Source organism: Neovison vison, chromosome 11 (genome assembly GCF_020171115.1).
Source record: "Neovison vison isolate M4711 chromosome 11, ASM_NN_V1, whole genome shotgun sequence".
Lineage (NCBI taxonomy): Eukaryota > Metazoa > Chordata > Mammalia > Carnivora > Mustelidae > Neogale > Neogale vison.
Window position 1 is genome coordinate 29,770,001 of NC_058101.1, and position 24,849 is coordinate 29,794,849.

A 24,849-nucleotide genomic window follows, 5' to 3' on the forward strand; every position below is an offset into this window, starting at 1 on the left:
AGGGACACAGCCCAGAGCCTTTGCTTACTTCCTGTTTGTATATCATGACCTGTGGCTGATATTTATTTTCTTCATCCAGTTTTTGAGACATCACTGGAATCACTTACTTGATTAAAGTTTGTACAAATAATTTGATATTTTCCTAAGTACATGGCCTTTTTAATCTATCCTTTTTCATATGCATAATTTTGGTTGAATGAAATTGCCAATTGCTAAGGTGTTTATTTAAAATATGATGACTGTGGCTTTGGGCTCAAAGGATAGTTTCTGAATTTCCATTCTCAAGTGTGTAATTGAGTATTTTGATGATCTGTCATGTAAGTGTTTGCACAAAAACACATTGACAAAAATTTTAACATCTAATAGATTATCAGTATTATTCACAATTGTGAATTGGACCTCGTATCTAAAAAGTATACAGTCTATTCTAAAAAGGACAGAGAGAGAGAGAGAGAGAGGAAGGCAGGGAATAGGGGAAGGAGAAAGAGGAGGTGAGAAAGTCATACTGATTGATTAAGCAACCTCAAAGTGTTGAACAGTGGTAATATAGGAATTGACCACTAGCTCATCTGTATGAATATTTATAAGTACATTTTAACCTGAGGACATTTATTTGTAAAATATTTGTATTTTAATTATTACAATAACTTGTCTAAGTATTTTTATTACAACGAATTTTATAAAATAAACTCTATTGAAATTATCATCCACTAATACATTCTTGCTAGCAATATGGTATCTCACCATTTTTTTTTTAGGATTAAAAAAGAAATACGATATTTTATAGTTCTTTTAGCAACAGCAGATGATGACTCATACAGATTTGACTGTTTAATAGTTGTTTCTTTTTTCCTGCCTTTTTTTTTTTGGCTACTGAGAAGGCTGCCTGCTTACCCTTTTTTGAGATAAACTACTTAGAACAATAACCAAGACCCTGCTCCCAAGCATGCTCCTTCTCCTTTACTCCTAAGTTCTAGGATGCAGGAAAGCAGTTTAAGACCTTGTTCGATTGAAAGAGGCCAGGGTAAAGTAGACTTAAACTTTTCTTTTCATAATATGTGGCTAATTGTATATATACATACGCTTATCTCATTGTAAGTGGCAACATTTATTGATAAATAATTTTTCAAAACTTTCTTCTCTCAGTATAGTAGTCTCTCTTTTTACACTTTTTTTAATTACTATTTTTGTTGGAATTTTATGGTGACCTTGTGTCTAAAACATTTATTATTTTCCAAAGAATTCTATTTTCTATTTCAGGAATATACAATTGATGTTTTCTTTCGACAAAAATGGAAAGATGAACGGTTAAAATTTAAAGGTCCTATGAACATTCTTCGACTTAACAATTTAATGGCTAGCAAAATCTGGACTCCTGATACCTTCTTTCACAATGGGAAGAAATCAGTCGCTCATAATATGACAATGCCAAATAAGCTTCTTCGAATCCAGGACGATGGGACTCTGCTGTACACAATGAGGTAAGCTTTCAGGTTTGATACATTGCATTTAAGTGCTGAAAATCCATGTATTAAACAAACAACCTAGTTGTCAAGTATTAGCACAAATTGAAAATTTTTATAACAGATTATTGAGGTACCCATAGCATGCTTTATAAATCCCTAGATATTAAAATAAGATTAAACAGGGCACCTGAGTGACTCAGTCTGTCAAGCATGTGACTCCTGATTTCTGTTCAAGTCGTGATCTCGGCCGTGAGATTAAACCCCGTGTCTAGCTTTGTGCTGGGCATGGAGCCTGCTTAATAAGATTTTTCCTCTGTCTCTCTCTTTCCCTCTGCTTCCTCCCCCAATTCATGCACATTTGTATATGCTCTCTCTCTCTCTAAAAAGGTAAATAAAATAAGATAAAATAGTGTTTATGAGACTGATTATCATCTGAGTGTTAAAACTTAAGCATTACCTTAACTATTAAGAATTGTTTTTGTCTATTTCTTTTTCACACTACATTTTAATTAAGTACAGCTTGAATGTCATAATTTAAAATTTCCTTTATACCGTCATCTAATTTTATTTTTAGTATTTCGTCAGATATGCCATCAACATTTTAAGTGATTTTTAAGCAAGCTTTTACTTAATATTTTGCTCCTCCTTATAAAGTTAACCTAAAGGAAAGAAAAAGAAAACTTTTTCAAGAGGTAGTTTTTATTCAATAAGGTTTACAAATACCATAAGCATATATATTAGATTGAACAATATAAACTGCCATTTTGTAAGTCAAATAGTATCACGTAGCATAAATTTCATATGATTCAACCTTTAAAAAATTATCTAAAGAAGGGCACCTGGGCAGCTCAGTCAGCTAAGCATCTGACTTTGGCTCAGGTCATGATCTTGGGGTCCTGGGATAGAGCCCAGTATCAAGTTCCCAGTCTGGTGGGGAGTCTGCTTGTCCCTTTCCCTTTGCCCCTCCCCCGCCCATTCTCTCTCTTTCTCTCTCTCTCTCTCTCTTTCTCTCTTTCTCTCTCTCTCAAATAAATAGATAAAATCTTTTTTTTAAAAATTAAATACATAGTTGCTGACTGTATATTTACATATACAGTATATATTTATATTTACAGTGTAGCAACTACTACATTTTAACTCTACTTATAAATTAATCTTTTAAAATAAGTTAATTATATAAGAAAGAAAACAGTCACAAACCTAATAAAGTGATGTATAACCTAAAAATTAAATGCTTAATAAAGGCTTTAAAACATGGGTAATTTTTATTAGCATTAAATATAGATTAGATATGTGTTCTAAACATTTGATGTGTTATTATTTCATATGAAATGTTAGGTGGTAGATTTCAGTTGTATAAGTTATTTAAAAAGCGGCAAAATTATAATCCTGATCTTTAAAGAAAAAATTCTTGAGAACTGATTACTAAATGGCCATTGCCTAAAATGGAAGTGCTAGCTATTCTTTGCCTCTCTCTCTGAATTTTATAATACAGATGCAATATCCCTGTTGGTTTTACACTTTGAATATTCCCGTGGATTAAGACAATGATGGGAAGTTTTGGCTTTAAACAAAATGTTGGCAGAGAACATACAGTTTTGGAAAATATTTCTTGGTGTTCTACTTAAATACTCTCCTAGAAGTATATGTAATAATTAAATTGTTGGCCACATTTGTTTTGCTCGTCATAGGAGTCTTCTCTAAGTTCAGTTTAATACCATTTCTATCCATTTTACCTGTGTGTGAAATGGAATAATTGATGACTGTCTTTACAACAAGTTTGTTATGTTTACTCTTTTTTTTTTTGCTGTGATTACTCTTTAATGTGATCATGTAGATATAGAAGAACAATATTTATTTAACAATACATTGCTTGTGTCCATAATTTAGCCCATAGTCTAGTTTCAACAAGGTATTTCTAAGAGGCATATCTATGTATTATCTGTATCTACTTCTATATTTAAATCCATGTACCTGTATATAGTATGTATAGTATGTGATACTCCTTCACAGTTGACATATTTTGGAGGAGACTCCTATGAGCTAGTATTGAATTCTTGTATCAGTTTTGTTCTATGGTTGTTGATGACATGAGGGAGGAAAATAGCATTCTTTCCATGATAGAGAATTTTTTTTTCTTTTTTTGCCCCCCCAGGATCGTAAAAGTCATAGTGAATGTTAATGTGAAAATAGCCCTTCAAAAATGTGTATATAACTTCTTTACTTCTTAATTTAAAAAAAAAACAAAAAAAACAAAAACTTCCTTAGTTCTTAACAAACCACAGAGTTCCAAATGTTTGTAAATAAATATTGTTATTTGAGCTCAGTTTTTGTATATGCTAATGTCTTCTGAAGGATCGCCTGAATAAACATTTAAATGTGAATTAGCCTAATTCAATGCTATAAGGAAAGTCCTACCTCATCCTTGATGCTGTTGAGAACAGGGAGGAGTGATTAATCTTGACTTGTCAATTTACTTAAACAAAGAGTGAAATTTTTGCTTCTAGGCTTACAGTTCAAGCTGAATGTCCAATGCACTTGGAGGATTTTCCTATGGATGCCCATTCATGTCCTCTGAAATTTGGCAGCTGTAAGTATGGGGATGAAGGTATATGTTCTGGGCCTGTAAAGTCAAGGGTGGTCAGCATCATTGCTTACCGGTATAGTTTCTTCTAATATTATGGAATGCTTATTATTTGCCCAGAAAAGTATAGAAGTAAAAGACTTGCTGATTTCCCTCTAGGAACTAATTGTCTAGCCCTATGGCACTCTCAAATATCATTATATATATATTTTTAGATTCTATTTATTTATTTGACAGAGAGAGAGATCACAAGTAGGCAGAGCAGTGAGCAGAGAGAGCGGAAAGCAGGCCCCCTGCTGAGCAGGGAGCCTGACGTGGGGCTCCATCCCAGGACCCTGAGACCATGACCCAAGCCAAAGGCAGAAGCTTTACCCACTGAGCCACCCAGGCGCCCCATCAAATATCATTATATTTTACTCATGATGTTTAAATTATCACTCTACTGTCACTAAAGAACATCATGTGTTTTTATACATGGGAAGGTAGTCCAGGAGCTGCTTGTGAAGGTCAAGACCATGTCATTTACCTTCTTTTCCAAGTGCTAGGTCCTTAAAAATGCATTTTTTTTCTTTTTTCTTTTTCTTTCTTTTTTTTTTTTTTTTTTGGTAACTAGGAATGAACTGTAAAGGATGGATGGTATTGTTTTGTTAAGCCTTTCACAAATGGCAGGCACAGAAGCTGGCTCTGTGCAATTATCTTCCTACTTTCCAAATAATGGAGGGATTTTTTTTTTAATTTCCTAAAATAAATTTTAAGGAAATGCATGACTGGATTTGTTATATCCTCTGCTTACCTAAGATATTTCAGAAAAGGCTCTGTGCATTTGGCCATTCTCTAGGTCACTGAGGTTGTATCTTGTATGTCAAGTGGAAGCATTCACTCTCCCGGAATAATTGAAAAGAAGGGAGGTCAAATCATCTCCCCAGGCCCACATTTAGGGCAGGTTCACAGTAAATTCACGGACACAGCTGGAACAGTTTCTCTGGTGTTAGCATGTCCCATCACCTGACCTTTTCAGAAACCTTGCTCTTTTTATTATCCCCATCTTTATCCATTCGGGGCATCTTTTGACTTTTCATTCACTTGAACAGAAAGGCAGTTCCCTCACCTGGTTAAAAATATGCGTGATTGAATAGGTGCCTTCACTCCACAGATGTATTAAGTGAAAGAAAAGAGAATGATGGCTAAGATGAATGCAAACTCCTCTAATGATTTGGATGACCATAGTTTTGTGGGATGAGAAGTTCAGTCTTGTTCTGTTTATTCTTACAAAAGGTGTCAGCTCTCAATTTTCTTTGAGAATCTCTTCTTTGTTTAACTACAAAGCCTTCTTTTATTGTCATGGAAACTATCACTTCAATACTGGCATTTTTCCCAAAATTATTTAAGATAGTCAATCATGTTACACGACGTAAACATGATGGAGAAAAACTACAGCAGATGCAGCAGAGAGAAACTCATTTGCATCACATAAATGACATTAAAGAGAAAATTGAAAAGCCTTGATAACCAACAAAAGGATTTATTCAAAATGCAGTAATGGTATAAGAAGGAAGAGAATTTTTCACTGGACAAGTTAGTGCCATTAAGGCAACAAATATAAATAACGTGATGTCTTAATTCTGAATATGAAATAAATATGCCTGAAAATAGTTTAAATAAAATCTATAAATCTCTTGTAGTGTATCTACAGAGTAGTGAAATATTGTATGTGTGAGTTTCTGTATCTAGAAGTGATACAGAAAACAAAGTTTATTGTTAAGCATTCTCTAAGTAATTGCTTTTTATTTTTCTTCATTTATTTTCTGACACATTGAATAAACAATTTGATTTGTATATTCTTTTATTTATCCTTGCCAATAGTAAGTGGTTGATATTTAAGTGTTAAAAAGATGGACTTTAAGGGCACCCTGGGTGGCGCAGTGGGCAAAGCATTGGACTTGATTTCAGCTCAGGTCATGATCTCAGGGTCTTGAGAAAAATCCCGATTCAAGGCTCCTCAGAGAGTATGGCACCTGCTTGAGATTGATTCTCCCTCTCTCCCTTCCTCCCACCCCCAGTTCTCTCTCTTTGTCTCTAGCAAATAAATAAATAAATAAATATTAATAAAATTAAAAAGTATGGGTATTAGCATGTTGTAATATATTAACAAGCCAACACAAACTTTAAACTGCCTTAAAATGTTAACACAACAGGTTTTGTCAGAAGCTGCCGTGGCTTTGCCTTCTAGTTTTTTATTTGTCTCTTGCTTAAAAGCCCCCTAAAGTGATAGAATTTCTGGAAATTTGTCATTGTTCTTAAAGATGCATCTTTTGTATAAGTTTATAATTTTGAATTCCTTTTTGTTTTGCTTTATTTCTGTTGCCTCACGTCTTTATGTATTTTCTTGCTGCTTAACATGATTTAAAATTTCCTAAATGGGTGTCTGGATGTGTTCTGTGCATTGATCCAAAAGAAATTATGTCATCTTTTGGGATGAAAATTAATAATTAAAAAGGATTCGGGAATTTTTTTTTCTGGTTACCAAATACTAAGAATCAGTCAGGATGGATTTGATGTTTAATGCAGATGATGACTGAAAAATGGGTTATTTAACAGAATTAAATGAAATTATTCAATGAAAATCTAATTTGGAGATGGAATTTATAGGGAAATTTGTAAACTAAACTATCTTTCTCTCCTTTATACTTTACTGAAAAATAGTGCAGTGGTCTCCTGGTTTATATGTGTGTTGGTGGACCGGGAATGCCTCTAAGCTGCATGACTTTCTGCTCTATTTTTTCTTCCTAGACTCAAAATCTAAAAAACATCTTCTTATCTAACTAATAAAATGCTATAATACCTTTTTAAAAGACATGGGCAGGATCACTCACCTTCTTTAGCATAACCTTGGGCTCCTCCGCAGATTCCATCTTCTGTAAAAGTAAATAACGTAATTCAAACATGAAGAGTTTATTGATTAATCTAACAAAAACAAACAGAACTTTTTCTGGGTGACAGGCCCTGCGCCAGGTGCAAGCGCTGTAGTTATGAAGAAGAGTCCTTGCCTTTCGGTGTCTCACTAGTTTCTTAAAAATGTCGCTGCATTTGTAGGGTTTCATTCTCTCTTATTTATGTTTAAAAATAAACATCAAAATTCAAGAGTGGAATCATTATACTTAAAAAAGTTCATAACTTATTGATATTCACAACTACTAATGTTTATTCGTAGAAAAAAAAGCCACTTGGTAATGTGCAAATGGGGTGCTAGTTACCCACATTACTAATGTCCCTTATTTAATCATAGCAGCAGAATCACCAATGATTAACTAATTGAAATTAATACAAATTTAGATCCTAGAGTGACTAGAATTCATTCATATGCAAACTTTAGGACTATATTCGCTATATATATATATATATATATATATATGCACACTTACAAAGATACACACACATCTACATATTTTTAGAGTCCTATTTCAAAAATTGCTTCACAGAATGTAATTATGGATATAGGTGAACATGTGTACAATGAAAACAGTATTTCACTGATAGGAGCATTTAGTAGTAACATGCAGAAACCAGACAACATTGTAGTATGTCATTAAGACACACAACAAATTAGACACAAACTCATGAACATTCCTTTTATTGTGACTGATGCTTAAGTGTGAGTTGGTCTGTGATCTGTCAACATCAGACCAAGGTAAGTAGCAGGTCCACCCCAGAACAAAGTTATCAAACTGGAAGACTTATATATGGCCTGTAAATTAACTTTTCCCAGAGTCCCAGAGATCTAGTGGGCAGAGATATTGCTGGAAACAGCTAGTCCTTAAACTGAGAATGTAACTGTGATACTGAGTTTTGCTCAAGAACCAGGCGTAGCTAATACTTCTAAACATTCCTATGAGCAAAAGTACAAAGAAGTTCTTCAAAAAAGACAATACTATAGCAAGAATTGGCTGTTAATTCCACTGTGGAGGCACTTCTGGCATGGAGAGGTCAGTCTCTCCCCTCCCAGACATACAGGCTTAAAGGAAATGCCAGGGCCAGAGAGCAGCTAAGACAATTCTAGTGCTAGAATTATCTAACTTCCACTAAGTTCTGTATCTTCGGCCAGATAAATCAGAAGGTTGTACTTGGTCTTTACGTGTTTTATCTCTAGCCAATCCATAATGGAGGTGCTATGAAAGTATAGTCCAGTGAGGTCTGTGTGCATTAATTTTAAAATGAACATGTTTTAAGGAGTATTTGATGAAACTATAGCATTCTGATTTATTTTTACATGTTCGGCAACAATTAGTTCTCATTCTTTTAATGGAATGCATTGTATCATGATAGCTAAGTCATGTAATTCTTAACTAGGTGAAGGTTTTGAAGAAAAACCTATAAAACGAACTACAAAAATTGTACTTAAAAGAAATAGATTGCATTTTATCAGTATTTTCATATGATAATAAGTTCCTTTTATGCCCAGAGAGTAATATCAATTTGAATTATAAATGTTATTTCATGAGTGATTGCTATTTCCAAATAAACCATTTAAGTGGGCTTTAGGCATTTATAACCTGTGTACTACAATGTCTTTATATATTACTTTGGAACTATGGTGGATGTTTTAACCATCTCAGGGCCCAGTGATTTTTGCAGGCTCTGAAGAGAAATTTGCTGTTCACTTCTCAAAGTAGTTGCAATGAAAATATTCTTTGGTCATGATTTTCTCTCTTGATCTACTTCATACTCTTCATGTTAAAAATTGTAAATTTCAAAGATATATTTACTATACAAAATAGTATCTGTAAAATCAGTTTTTATAATAAATAGTGATTATATGCAATATATAACCCTTGACATTGTACTTTATTGATGGTTTATACTAAAGTGTTTAAATATTTTTTCTGATTTCCTACAGATGCCTACACAACCTCAGAAGTCACTTATATTTGGACTTATAATGCATCTGATTCAGTACAAGTTGCTCCTGATGGCTCCAGGTTAAATCAGTATGATCTGCTGGGCCAATCAATTGGAAAAGAAACAATTAAATCCAGTACAGGTTAGTAAAATGATTCTTAAACTAGTTTTTAAGAAAATCGATGGGTTGAATTCACTAAAATACATTAGTTTGCTTAGAAAGTTTTGTTCTTGGCGTCCAGGAACTAGCAGCATATATTGTAGAAGCTTTTTAGATATTTACTGTCTCTGACCTGACCCCTTACTCAATTAAGATCTGTATTTTAAGAAGATCCAAGGAGATTCTAAGGAGGTTTACATAAAGTTTGAGAAACACTGGGCTAAAATATACTGTCAGTTGAAAAAAAGTGTTACTTTGCAGACAAGCCAATTTTATCATCAAACAGTGTCACGGTTTTCCTAATTTTCTAATTCTTTTCCTTCTATTCAGAGTAGTTTGTGACTATTCAGCTCTTGAATTTTGGATCATTACTACTGCTACTGGTGGGTGTGGGAAAGCTGATGACCTTCCTAAGGATCACACTCCTCTAAGAAAGCTGCCATGTTGAACTAATGATTTTTTCTATGGCAGATCTAACCCTGGGAAGCAGAAAGGAAAGTCTCTTGGGATTGGATAGAAATGACAACAGTAGATTAGAGTCGATGTACACATTTGAGAGATTCAGAATAGTGACAGGGTCAAAAGTGGAAAATTTGGACCAAAAGCCTGGGGTTAGTCTTAGAGATGTGGCCAGAGACTGACCCTTTAAAAAGCCAGGGAATTCGAACAATCAAAGCAGAGGCTTGAAGTTGGTACCAGTGGGGATGAGAGATCTGAGTAAGATAATTCATGGTCAGAGAGCATTTGCGAATCCTGTATCTTTTTGGTCAGTAGGCATGACCTGGAGAGAAAAATAAATGTCATGCCTTGGACATGTCGTGCAAGTTTCTTGGTAATATTAAAATTCTCTTAAATATTCTTGCTGTGGTAAGAGGCATTTAAAGGTTTATACTTCTCATGTCGTATATGTGACAAATTCTTTTTTTTTTTTTTTTAAATCGGGGATTGTTCTTTCTCAAATCCGTTCCATTTCCAAAATGTTCAAACTATTGACTATTACCGTTCCTTAAGCTTCTTAAATTTTTCTTCTAGGTGAATATACCGTAATGACAGCTCATTTCCACTTGAAAAGAAAAATTGGGTATTTTGTGATTCAGACATATCTGCCTTGCATCATGACTGTCATTCTCTCCCAAGTGTCATTCTGGCTTAACAGAGAATCTGTGCCTGCAAGAACTGTGTTCGGTGAGTGAACAGCTACACACTCTTGTGGAGCACATTGTATTTTGTGGCGTAGCGTACTTTCAAACACTTTATCTCTCTTGAGACTCACACCAACGAATCTGTGGTGTGGGGGGCAGGGCACGTTGGCTCCATGTTATAGACGAGGAAGCTGAAGCTGACAGAGGCAAAATACAGAGTCCGTGCCACACTATTAATAAAAGGTATAAACACTACTCAGATCTTTTGGAAACACATTTGGGTCTTCTTTCTGTTTTGCTTCTTTTCTCATTTTGCTTTCCATCATTTGTTTTCATGCTAGTTTAAGGGGAATGTTCTTAGAGGCTTTGACTTGGCGTAAAACAGTACCATATTTCTAGGCTTTCCATGTTTATTTTTGCTCTGATTTGTTTTTAGATGGACAAAGAGGATCTTTGTATTTCAGGTTAGAGAGAGAAAGGGAAAAAGAAAAAGAGAAAGAGACTCCTCATTCACTACCACTAGTGTGTTTAATAACAAAGTTAATTCTCTTGATTTAAACCATGCAAGGGGTGGGAGTTGGCTTCTCCTTCTGTCCCTCTCCGCTGCTCCTGCTCCTGCTCTCTCTCATGCTCTCACTGGTGCGTGCTCTCTCTCTCTCTCTCTCAAATAAATAAATAAAATCTTAAAAGAAAAAAAAATGTAGGGGTATGACTGCTTTTTGGATGAAGGAACTAGGATGAGCACATTTTGTGCAAAGTAGATTGTCTTTTTGTGTTTGGTACCTTCATTTATTTAGGAAAGTTTTATGGAAAATCCAGTGTATTGGATATTGCATCAAGCCCTAGAGCTCAAATACATGTAAAATACAGTTTCTACATCCAGCTAGTTCAGTATAGTGAAGGGCAACAAGATAGGCAGAAAAGATAATGGCAACACAGATTAATGGGTTATAAAAGAGGTACATAGAAGAGGTACATACAAGTTGCAAGATAACAAGAGAGCTGATTAAGTAGCTTCATCAACATTTGAGCTAAGTCTCTTTCTTTTTAGTTAAGTTTTTGTTTGATTTTAATTCCAATATATTCAACATGCAGCATTATATTAGTTTCAGTGTACAACATAGTGACTTAACCATTCTATACATCATTACTCAGTGCTCAGCATAAGTATGCTCTTAATCCCTTTCACCTATTTCACCCATTCCCCCAAACAACTCTCCTCTAAAATGCTGTATTTTCAATGATTACCCTCTGTTAAAGTTATTGGACTAAGACTTGAAGGATGAGTGGGAGTTTCTCAGACAGATGATATGGGGCAAAAATCCTAGCCTAAAAGGATCAAATATGCATAACATCAAGGGATGAAAGCACATAGTGTGTTCAGTGACAGTGAGCTATTTCAGTGTCTGTGTAGACACAATAGATAGAATTATAGTTTAAGACCTAAAGAGAACAGCCTTGTATGCCATGCTAATACAGTGTACCTTTATCTTATGGGCTAGAGCAACCCATTTTAGTATTCTGAAAGCATAAATATGTAAAACTTTTAGAACAATGCCTGCCATTTAATACATGCTATATAACATTAGCTATTCTCATTATCAAGGCACAAAAATCAGTTTGATTTTCAATACCAGCAATGAATAACTCAACAGCAAATTAAGAAAATGATTCTATTTACAATGGCATCCAAAAGAATAAAATACCTAGGATAAATCTAACCAAGTATGTATAAGACTTGTCCATGGAACACTACTAGACTTTGCTGAGAGAAATAAAAGATTACCTAATTAAATACCTAATTAAAAACCTAACTAAATGGGAAAGATATCCCATGTTCATGGATTAGAAAACAGTACTCTTAAAATGAGAACAATCCCTGAAGTGATCTATAGATTGAATTCGATATCTGTCAAAAAAAAAAAAAAAGTTTCTTATTTTGCAGAAATGGAAAAAACCAATCCTCAAATTCATATAGAATTACAAGAGGCTCCAAATAGTCAAAATAATATTGATAAAGAAAAATAAAGTTGGTTACTTCACACTTCCCAGTTTCATAACTTAGTACAAAGAAAGTTCCATTAATCAAACAGTGTAGTAATGTCATAAGGATAGACATAAAGCTCAATAGGATAAAATCAGAATAGAAACAAACTCAAGGGATGTCTGGGTGGCTCAGTCAGTTAAACATCTGCCTTTGGCTCAGGTCACGATCCAAGGGTCTTGGGATCGAGTCCCACATTGGTCTCCCTGCTCAGCTGGTGTCTGCTTCTCCCTCTGCCTGCTGCTCCCCCTGCTTGTGCTTGCTACCTCCCTCTGGCTCACAAATTACCAAAAAAGAAAAAGAGAAAGAAACACAATCAAGTATTCATGGTGAATTGATTTTCAATGAGTGCATTAAGAATATTCTGTGGGATTTTCAGCAAGGATACCAGAAGCTCGATGACCCTCACATGCACCTACTTCACTTCATATACAGCACTGGACACAAATGGATACAAAACCTCAATATAAAATCTAAAACTTGAAAGTTGTGAGAAGAAAACATATCAGAAATCTTTACCATTTTAGATCTAGCAATGGATTCTTGGATTTGACACCAAAAGCATGAGTAACAATGAAAAAATAAATTGGATTTCATTAAAATTGAAAACTTCTGTGCCTCAAGGAATATTCTCAAAAGTATGAAGACAAATTATATATAGGAGAAAATATTCATAAATCATATATTTGATAAGTATTTAATATCTTGACTAAATAAATAATTCTTAAAATTCAAAAACAAAAAGAAACAAAACAAAAGCTAGATTTAAAAAATGGGCAAAGAACTTGAATAGACTTTTATTTTTTTTATGAAGAAATTATACAAATGGCAAACAAGCACATAAAATGATATGAAACAATATTGGACATTAAAGAAACACGAATACCACAATAAAATACTTCTCACACACAATGGGATGGCAATAATAATAATAATAATAATAATTAAACAAAAGACAAGAAATAAATGTTGGTGAGGATGCAGAGAAATAGAAACCCTTATATATTGCTAGTGGGAAAGTAAAATGATGCAACCTCTGTGGACAGCAGTATGGCCATTCCTTGAAAAGTTAAACATAGAATTTCCATACAACCCGCCAATTCCACCTTAAGGTATATATCCAAGATTAGTGAAAACATATGTTCACAAGGAAACTGGTGCACAAATGTTTGTAATAGCGTTATTCCTTATAGTAGAAACAACCTAGATTTCCTCCAGTGGATGAGTGGATAACTAAAATGTGCTTTATACATTCAATAGGATATTATTCACCCATAAAAGTGATTAAGTACTAATAGCATGCCACAATGTGGATGAACTTCAGAAACATTGTGTTAAGTGAAAGTGGTGGACATAAAAGGTCATATATTGTATGGTTCCTTTCATAAGAATTACTCAGAACAGGTACATCATAGAGACAGACAACAGTTTAGTGGTTGCTAGTAGATGAAGGCAGGGGAAATGGGGAGTTACTACTTAGTAAGAATAGGATGTTCTTCTAGGGTGATGAAAAATTTTGAAACTAGAGAGACGGTGGTTGGCAGAGCTTCATGAATGCATAAATGCCACTGAATTGTACACTTTAAAATGGCTAATTGTATATTTATGAATTTCACCTCAGTGAAATAATTCTAAAAAGTCATGAGTTGGGGGAACAAAAAAGCAAGGAATGAGTGCATCAAAGCTTTCTCAGGATTTAGACTCAGAAGTATCTTTTCAGATATCCACTCAAAAATTGCAAATTTTTAAATCAAAAACAGCACCAAAAAAAATGATGTGGCCAGAAATAAGAGGAAATTTCCGTTCAGATGGTTTAAAGAATAAAATTGCGTGATTTTCAGAGCACAAATAATACAGAAGAAAAGTTTTAAGTTAAGAAGAAATTACATAATTGATGTTATATATTTACATACAAATTTAGATCATTCTGGAATATTGACTCAACAAGTCAGATGAAATAAAATAATGAAGTATTTGTTTAACAAAGGTGGTGAAGAAAATTTAAACTATTGAGACAAATAAAGACAGATATTTCATAGCATAAGTTGAAAGAGGCCAATAGTAAATATTGGCTTCTCCTCAAATATAGAGGAGAGATTAATAAATGAATAAATATTTAACTTTGAATGAATAAAATGTGTTAGTGTCAGGGCTGTTAAATTGGACGATAACAAATATAAAACAAATGAAGGATTGGTTATAAAAGTAACATATATAAAATTAAAAATCCAGGCTATATTTGAATGTATAAATTTCATATGAATTATTTACAATACAGGTGTAGGGATCCAAAAGTCAGATTTTCATATGGATTGAAACCAGTAGGTAAGAGCATTTTTAGTATTATACTGTATAAGTTTTTCAGCATAAAGTTTGTAATAAATAAAATTCCATGTGAGTGTATGTGTGTGTATGTGTGTGCAAGTAAAAGATTAACAAAAATCTTATGTCTTGCCTGGAATGGTCCTTGAAAGCTGCCTGGCCATCATACTCCACACCCTCATCCCCTCTTTCGCTGTTTCCTGTCTGTTTTTGATTTGAACATTGTCTGACTGATAACACAGCAGTTACCTAAGCCAAATTTCTTCCCTCTTCAAATTTCTCTCTCTGAATTCATAGTCAGGTTTACCATCTAGTGAGCGATCATTAAATCATCTGCCCTCCTCATGCTTGTAAGGCTTTCTGCAATGGATAACCCACCCGGGTAAAAAATGACTACAGTTAAGAAATTAATATGCTCCAAGAGACAGATGTCAAATGTTTCAACCTTTGAGATCTGGTTTCACACTGTGAACAGAATAAGAAAGCAGAGCAAACAAGACAATAGGCATGGGAGTTGAAATTCTAATGCACATTCCTTATATCAGAAGACTTTGTTCCATTATATAGGGTTTTACTATTCAGTTTTTTGTATTTTGTGTTTATTTTGTGGCTGGGGAACCAGCTTGATTTTTTTTTCCCCCAAAGATCTTTTTTTGAAGGGATTGCCTGTGTATCTTATGATAGAAGCCTCCTTTGACTTTCTCTGGGTATTCATGCCCCATTCAAAGTACTTACTGAGCATCTATTTATCAAAACTGTTGTAGAGAGATGTCTGGGTAAGTCATTGAATAAAACTGAACAGCTTTGTCTTCCTGATGAGATAACTGCCCTCTGTTATTAGTGGTATAAGAAAGCACTTGGGAAACTTTTACTCTTATATTTCAGGTTTTTGTGCTTTCAAAGTTCCTGTAAGCAGATGGGGTGCATTTTCAATATACCAGCTTCATTTTGTGTTTGTATAAACATATACGTTCCCTCATTTTGTGAAATTGTGGCCCTGATTCTTTTAGCTGATTAACACCCTACAGCACTTCATATAAATGAGAAATAATCATAATGAATTTGATGATTATTATCTCCATATTTGATTCCAAATCATTTTTCAAATTTATGGATAAGTTTATGAATATATGACTGAGTTTATATATGAACATGTGAATGTATGAATAAGCTTATATATAAGAAGTATGTGTTGATATTTTCATTTAATATATTCAGCATGGAATAGAGAATTTTAGCTGTTAAAAACGAAAATCAGAGGTACCTGGGTGGCTCAGTCAGTTAAGCTTCTGCCTTTGGTCATGATCTTGGGGTCCTGGGATGGAGCCCTGTGTCAGACTTCCTGCCACTGGGGAGCCCACTTCTCCCTCTCCCTCTGCCCCCCCACCTGCTGTGTTCTCTTCCACCCTCTCTCAAATGAATAAAGAAAATCCTTTTAATAAAATAAAATCAAATAATAAATAGCTGTTAGGGTTTATGTTTGTCAGGTAAAAGAGTACAGGGAGTTCTTATGTTTTTTATTTCATGCATCATTCATGGCATATTCAAGGGCTTAGCTATTTATCTTATGTGAATTTTGAAATAAGTAAAACTCCAAAAGGGATATGTTTGGATTGCTCATTTTTCTTCTTAGTTCTATATATTTCCACTATTCAGTTTGACTGTTTATATCAGGGAACCCCAAATAGAGTGGCTTGAATATATGAAGGTTTTTTCTACGTAAAATAAATCTGCAAGTAGGTGGTCCAAGACTAGTGTGGCGACACTGTGGGTATCAGGGACTCAGTCTCTTTCTGCCTTTCTCCTTTGATATCCGTAGCATGGAGTTTTGCTTCATAGGCCAAAAAGGCTGTTGGTGCTCCAGTGATCACACTCATATCCAGGAAGTAGAAAGGACAAAGCAAAAAGGGCAAAAGACGTCTTTCAGCTCTCTGTTTGCCATTAATAAGCTTTCCCAGAAGTCCCTCCCAATAATTTCTATTTATATATCATTAGCCCAACTTGGTCTCTTAACTGAGACTCTGAGAAATTGCCATCTGGAATAAATTCAGTATTCTAAGATTACAGACTGACTAGATATTGGATTGATAGTTCGTGGGTTCCGCTACCATAAGAAAAAAATAGTTGTTTGCTGTAAAGGCCATAAAATTTAAAGCACACATTTTGGAACCACAGTGTCTTGGTTCAAAATCTGGCTCTGCCATTAATAAATTGCGTCACTTTTGGCACTTTTTTTTTAACCTTTTTGTACCTCTATAAAATTGGAATTATAATATCTCCCTCATGAGGTAATTTATGGAATAAACACACACACACACACACACACGGAACACTTTGAGTAATTATGGCACATAGTTAAGTACTAGGTAATTATTTGCTATTATATTACTGCTTGTCACCTACTACTTAATTCTTTCCTTCTTGTCAAGATATACATTAAGGCTGGTCAGATCTTGTTTTAGTTTGAGTAGCAGTAATCACTTCCCAAGGTGGCATATTTCAAGAATCTTGAGCTCTATAAACCCCTGTGTAAGACAGATCTGGGCAGGAATCCAGCTTCTTTGACATATTAGTGTTTGGTTTGTTTGAAGGGAATTTCAGAATCTTTCATATTCCTTTATTGAAGTGTAATACACCAGTGTATGTTCAGTTTAGTAAAGGCTCCTTTAATTATAGTGAAACAAACCCCAAGTCAAGCTGGCTTGTGCCTACTTGTTAACTTCATTCTCAATTAACCATGACCTTGTATAGGTGTAGACAGGAAGCACATCTTAGATGTGCATCCCATCCCATAATTGAGTCTTATTGGTTAGACAGGTTCACATTCTCATCCCTGATGCAATTTTTATGGCTACGCACACAATTACTAGCAAGGCCACTCCTTGGGCCAGTGGGTATTGTCAGATCCACTGCACAAATGGTGAAAGAGTAGTTCCGAAAGGAAAGAAGAATTGCAGGCTTCTGTCAGAAGTAATTCCTCACACATTCTCACTCTGCTCTTTGTATCTCATTTAGCTCTATGATGATGATCTTGATTTCTACTTCATTGAGAAAACCGAAGCAACTAGAAAGAACCTCCCTAGAATCCCATAGCCTCATCTGTTCAAGCGTCTACATGCACAGACGCTGCTTGACTACATCTCTGTATGATGCTGACCCTTCCACCTGTGCACTAGGAGATATCCCATCTCAGCTGCTTTAAGGACATCATTCCAGCAATCCTCTCCATTCTCTCTAACGTCAGCAATGTCTGCGATCCGTAATCATCCTAACAGAAGTACAGAGTTATGGTGTTATTTATCCAATCCTCAAATCAGATTCCCACGTCTCTACTAAACCACTTGCTTCCAGCTTATTTGGTTGCTCTCCTTTTTAGTAGTTTTACTTGCAAGAGTTATGTTTATTTACTGTCCTCAATTTTTCTTCTCCTCCGATCTCTCAAACCCACTCAAATCAAGCTTTTGTCTCCAAAATGACACCTGTCGAGGTCCCCATCATTGCTAATCCAGTGGCTGATTCTCAGATTAGTTTACTTGATCTAATAGTAGCCTTTGACAGGGTAGTTTCCTCCCACTAAATGAGAGGACATTTCTTGGAAAGAATTTCTTTATTTGGTTTCCAAGGTAGTCACATACTCTTGATGTATCCGTTCCTAGTCTCCTTTGCAGGTCCATACTCTTTCTCAGACCACTTAAATATCAGAGGGCTCTATGCTCAATATTCAGCCACTCTTTTCTCTGTATTTTCTACTTGGTGACCCCATCATGGCATAGTATAATTTTCATGTGATTATTACCAAATTTATAGCTTCTGTCCAGACCCCTTCCCTTTCAACATCTCCATCCAGTGGTATTCCTTACATCCCCACTTGGATTTTCGATATACAGCTCAAACTCACTATGCACACAATTGAACTTTCAGTCCTTCTTTCCTCAAAACTTATGACCTTGCTTATACCCTGGCTGACACACCATCATTTCTCTCCTTGATCACTGAATGTCTTATTCTGTGTGGGATGCCATAACATAATACCACAGACTTGGAGGCTTAAACAACAGAAATTTATTTTCTCACACTTCTTTTTTTTTTTTTTTAAATTTATTTATTTATTTATTTTCAGAAAAACAGTATTCATTATTTTTTCACCACACCCAGTGCTCCATGCAAGCCGTGCCCTCTATAATACCCACCACCTGGTACCCCAACCTCCCACGCCCCTGCCACTTCAAACCCCTCAGATTGTTTTTCAGAGTCCATAGTCTCTCATGGTTCACCTCCCCTTCCAATTTTCTCACACTTCTAAAGGCTAAAGATCCATGATCAAGGCCCAGCAGGGTTGGTTTCTGGTGAGAGCTTTCTTCCTGGCTTATCAATGGCTACATTCTCGTTATGTCCTCACTCGGCCTTCTTTGGTGTGTGCACATGGGGTTGAGGGAGGGGAGAGAAGAAGAGGGAGAAAGCCCTCTGCTGTGTCTTATTATGAGAACACTAATCCTACTCAATCCTACTGAATCAGGACCCCATCTTTACAACCTCAGTTAATTTTAATTACTTCCTTAGAGACTCCATCTCCAAATATAGCCACACTAAACATTAAGGCTTCATTATATGAATTATGAATTTTGGAGGGATGTAAACATTCAATCCATAATGATGTACTAGCTTTTTTACTGTTTCTTGCTAACACTCTTGTGGGACTTTGTTTCCAACGTGGTAGTCATTGGGATACTTTCAAAATGGAGGACAGATCATGTCGTACCTGTTCTCTAAGCCCATTGGCTCACCAGTATCCTCAGAGTAAAAATGAAAGGCCCTTCAGAGGTCAGTAAGTTCTAATGCAGTGTAAACTCCCTCCACTTCCAACCTCTAGTTCTGCTACCCTTCCTGTCTCTTACCCTTCCTGTAACATCCACACTGGCCTCTTCCTTATGGACATGGCAGTCATTCACTTATGAGCTTTGTCCCTTCTCTCTGCCTGGACCTCTTTTTTTTTCTCCAGATACCTGTGTGGCTCATTCCTTCCATTTCCTCAGAGAATTTCTAAACTCTCATTTTTTTTTTTCAAAGCAGACTATCTAACAGTCTAACTTAAAATTGTTAACTGCTTCCCAATCTTGTTTCTGTCCTCCAGCCTACTCTAATTTTGTCTTCATTGCACATACCATCTTTGAATATGTTATAGAAAAATATTTTTACATAATTTGTCTCCCCCTCTGGAATTTAAATTTCAGAAGTGTAGTTATTTTAGCCTCTCTTCAAAGTGATAGAAAATAAGTAAGTTAAACTGAGACAATAAGTAATTGCAAAATATTTTAAATAGATCAATGATAGATAAATAGGTAGATAAGCATATACGTTTGCATGTTCAAAAGAGGTAAATTTCATATAAACTAGAAGGTAGTTTTTTAATTGTTTAAATTTGGAAGTTAGAGGACTATTTGCAAAAGAAGGTTGAATGACTATTGGGGAAAAATTAATAAATGAAAATTATCCATTGCAATTGGTTAGCCAACTGTGTTTAGAAGGAACACAGTACAGAGGGCTGCAATCATTCTGATATTAATTATAAGTTCGGGGGTTCCCAAAACTACCCTCAGGTTTAATAATTCCCTGGAACTTAGAGAATGTACTGAAAGGCATTACACTCACAGTTGCGGTTTATTATGGTGAATAGATACAGACTAAAATCAACCAGGGGAAGAAGCACATAGAGTGCGGGCCAAGTTCAGAGGCAGCACTTCCATTGTGCTGTTCACACAGAGTGATGGGACAACATTACTTTTCTGACATAGATGTGTGAGGATACGCACAGAGCATTGCTCACCAGGAAGGGTTACCAGCACCTTGGTGTCCCGTCTTTGCTGGGGCTCTGTCACAGGGGGCCTGACTGACTGTTCTTGTGGCTGGCCTCAGTTTCCAACTGCTTAGGAGGATAAATTGATGTGGCCTGCTTAAAAAAATAACAACAAACACAAACAAAAAAAGCAAAACATTCTAAATCCAACTGTTAGGGATTTGCCTGGGGGCTGTGGCAAACTAAGTCACTCCTCTAAGGTGTATATCCTTCCAAGGCCTAGAGATTGCCTCCCAGAAGCTGAGGGCAAAGGCCAGACCTCTCTCAGGGTAAAGGTAATTTTTTTTTTTTTAATTAACGTACAACATACATTATGAAATCAAATTTTAAATATCTATTAAATTATCATTTTGAGTTATCAGTACATCTGCTAACTTTGTGCGATTATCAATATTGTCTCTCATTTTCTCCCTCCCTTCCCACATGTTTACCTTCCCTTTATTCTGTTTCCTTTATCATTGTCTAACTTTCTCAACATTTAGTCCTACTGTGCCGCATTCCTTCCCCCTCGCCAGCCTGTCAGGCAAGTCATTTAGAATTAGAAACATCTTGTTTACAACGGAATTGGTGGTGAAAAACAAGCTTCTTTATTTAGTTCTAGAAAGCTGTACACAGAATGGGTTCTGTGCACCTGGTCTATGAAACACAGCTACATACTGAAGGGGTCATAAAATTGGTACAGAAGACAAACATTCCACTAAAACTTCGAAAGACCAGTCATCTGTCTGGCAGAAAATTCCCTAATAATAAGCGGGCTGCTGATTAATAAAGAGAATCGTGATCTGAGGTAGACTAGATCTGAATATAGACCTTTTTTTCCCCCCTTAATAATAAGGCAATTAACACTATTGAGTGCTTACTACGTGTTTGGAAAACACTGCTTCAGGAGCAAAGATTGCTTCTGTCAGGTCCTGTCTCCCCTTCTAGATTAAGCAAGTGTGTAGCCTTTCTAAACAGGATTTTCTCCGCTGTAAATGCATGTAATACATGTGCCAGCTACCACATCCACCACGTGTGCTGAGAGGACCCGTGAAACATGTGCACAAGGCTAATGAGGTCTTGAGTAAACATAGACTTTCACTGTATACTTAGTATATTCTACAAATAGCAGGTCTGAGAACCAAAGATACTGTAAGATATTCTCTCAGTCCAAGTGGTGTATATGTGTGTTTCTTGAATTTAAATTCCTTTAGCCAGAGTTTATGATCTCTAGTTCGACCAAGTTTCAACTATTTCCCATATGTGTATACAAAACACTTTCTTTTTTTTTTATTTTATTTTATTTTTTTTCAATTTATTTATTTTCAGAAAAACATTATTCATTATTTTTTCACCACACCCAGTGCTCCATGAAAGCCGTGCCCTCTATAATACACACCACCTGGTACCTCAACCTCCCACCCCCCCGCCACTTCAAACCCCTCAGATTGTTTTTCAGAGTCCATAGTCTCTCATGATTCACCTCCCCTTCCAATTTACCCAAATTCCCTTCTCCTCTCTAACGCCCCTTGTTCTCCATGCTATTTGTTATGCTCCACAAATAAGTGAAACCATATGATAATTGACTCTCTCTGCTTGACTTATTTCACTCAGCATAATCTCTTCCAGTCCCGTCCATGTTGCTACAAAAGTTGGGTATTCATCCTTTCTGATGGAGGCATAATACTCCATAGTGTATATGGACCACATCTTCCTTATCCATTCATCCGTTGAAGGGCATCTTGGTTCTTTCCATAGTTTGGCGACCATGGTCATTGCTGCTATAAACATTGGGGTACAGATGGCCCTTCTTTTCACGACATCTGTGTCTTTGGGTTAAATACCCAGGAGTGCAATTGCAGGGTCATAGGGAAGCTCTATTTTTAATTTCTTGAGGAATCTCCACACTGTTCTCCAAAGAGGCTGCACCAACTTGCATTCCCACCAACAGTGTAAGAGGGTTCCCCTTTCTCCACATCCTCTCCAATACATGTTGTTTCCTGTTTTGTTAATTTTGGCCATTCTAACTGGTGTAAGGTGATATCTCAATGTGGTTTTAATTTGAATCTCCCTGAGGGCTAATGATGATGAACATTTTTTCATGTGTCTGATAGCCATTTGTATGTCTTGATTGGAGAAGTGTCTGTACCTATCTTCTGCCCATTTACAAAACACTTTCTTTTATTACTTTGTGTGAACCAGCTGCTGAATACCGTCCGGTTACATAGGATAAAAGAGGATAGATTTTGCGTATAGAATATCTCTTATTGTCTTCATATGTGTATATATAATGGTGGACACACATTTATATGTATAGATGCTAATAGTTTTCATTGTCTGAAAAAATCAGAAAATTTGGTAAAACAGGGGCTCGTATTCTTGTGGGACAACACACAAGTGGAACTGGGTAGTGGCAGCCACTTTGGACATTCAGTCTCTAGTCTACCACAGCCCCTGCCCCTCCCTGTTGCCCACCTTACCTGTGTATTTTCCCCGCCTAGTCCCTGTGGACACTGGAATTTGCAGCCTATGATCAAGGCATGAAGAGATAAGAAAGAGCAATTCCACAAGGGCTGGACAAAACATCAAAAGCAAAGCAAGCAGAACTTGAACTCAGAGAAACCGAGAGTAGGATCCTGGCTGCCAGGGGCTGGCGGGTGAGGGGAATTGGAAGAAGCTGGTGAAAGGGCATACATTTCCAGTTATAAGATGAATAAGGAATGAAGAGCTAATGTGTGTCACGGCAACTGTGGTTGATACTACTGTATTGTATTGGAAATCTGTCGAGTGACTAGAATTCAAGTGTTTTCACCCCAAAAGAGGGAAAAAGGTAAATATGTGAGGTGATGGGTGTATTAATTAACTCTCTGGCAGGAATTCTTTTGCCATGTATATCAATTTGTCACATGGTATACTTTAGATATGTCACAAGTTTATTTGTCAATGTATACCTCAGTAAAGCTGAAAAAAAAAAAAACATAAAATAGATAAATAAATAAATAAATAAGAGACAGGAAATCAGAAAATCTCTCAGGCCAGTCTTGGAAGGAGACATAGATGGTTTTACCTGGAAAGTAGCGAGAAGGCGACATCAGGAGTAGAACACCTGGGTGGTAACAGGACAGGAAACCAAGGAACAGAAAGCAGGTGCAGGGCACACACAGTCTCCGCAAAACGTATTCCAGATCCCTGCCTTCCCCGGGGCTTGGGCTGCAGAGTGCTAACAGGAGGCACACCTGGCATCCCAGAATTGACTTTGGCACAAGGCAGCACATGCTAATCAGCAAGCTGCCAGCCCACCGGCCGCCCTCCTTCCCGCTGTCAGAGACACATCCCAGTCAGCCACTGCCAATTAGGAAAGTGACTGAGGCAAAATACATTAATAAACCATGGCAAGGAAAATTAGAAAGCCTTGCTAGTTCTACTCTAGAGGCAGATTTAGAAGTTGTTTCGGGAATATAGGTGGCCTGGTTAAGCTTGATTGATGAAAATGAATTACTAGTGAGGGCAGGGGAAAAGAATTAAAAGTATATGGTAGTGTTTTGTCCGTTTTTTTTTTTTTTTAATTTTTAGATTTTGTCCAGGATGTGCAAGTATCACTTCAGTACAGTTATAACCATTCAAGTCACGAGGACAGGTTATCCAGTCCTATTTTCTGCACTGATATCTCATAATAATGAGGAAAAAAATTTATATAATAACCTTTACTGAGCACTGTCTGTTGGTCATATGGTTTTGGGCACTTCAGATTTACTCATTATTTAACTCTGAAAATAAAACAAAACAAAACTCCAGTTAGGAAAGTTAATTATGCCCTCTTTTCAGACAAGAACATTGGAACCCGAAGGTATAAGCAACTATTTTCATTACCAGACAGCAGGTCAGTAACAAAGAAAGAATTTGACCTTGTAGCATTCTGACTCCAATGGGTGCTCTACTACGGCACTGTGTGTTGTCAGACAACTTCCCTCTTCTCTTCCCATCTTCTTTTAGAGCCTGAAGTCAGAACTGTGCTGGATGATTGCTTCTCACAAGGGTAATGTCTGTTTGAGAGTCAGGCTTACTAAACATAGATCAGAACTGGAAGAGAACCTTCAGATTTCCATGTGCTGGTTCACTGTTAGAATCAGCAGCTGCTTATTGAGGTATTCCTTGAGCTTATTGAGGCAAGATTCCTTGCCCTGAAGTTGATGAAATCCGATTATGGTACAGCAACTAAATACATTAAATGACTTTCCAAAATTCAGTCCTTCCAGGTGTCATATTCTGAATTTTTAAGCAAAATTAACCTGGTTAATCCAGGTCTTTAAAAAGTAGAGCTTCTTAAAATAGCATCACCTTAGTCATTAGAAACTCTTGCTTAATCGTAAGTGAAGAATTTGATCATTTCTTTTGACTGAAG

General features: G+C 36.0%; 1 protein-coding gene across 2 annotated transcripts in view; it reads left to right on the forward strand.

Annotated features, from left to right (window-relative positions):
- Nucleotides 1–24,849, forward strand: part of GABRA2 (gamma-aminobutyric acid type A receptor subunit alpha2) — a 123,766-nt gene that overhangs the window by 69,081 nt on the left and 29,836 nt on the right. For both annotated transcript variants that reach the window (XM_044224461.1, XM_044224460.1), the window contains exons 5-8: nt 1,261–1,481; nt 3,974–4,056; nt 8,945–9,088; nt 10,139–10,291. In XM_044224461.1, coding sequence (XP_044080396.1) covers nt 1,261–1,481; nt 3,974–4,056; nt 8,945–9,088; nt 10,139–10,291 — 601 coding nt within the window. The remainder of the gene's footprint in view (nt 1–1,260; nt 1,482–3,973; nt 4,057–8,944; nt 9,089–10,138; nt 10,292–24,849) is intronic.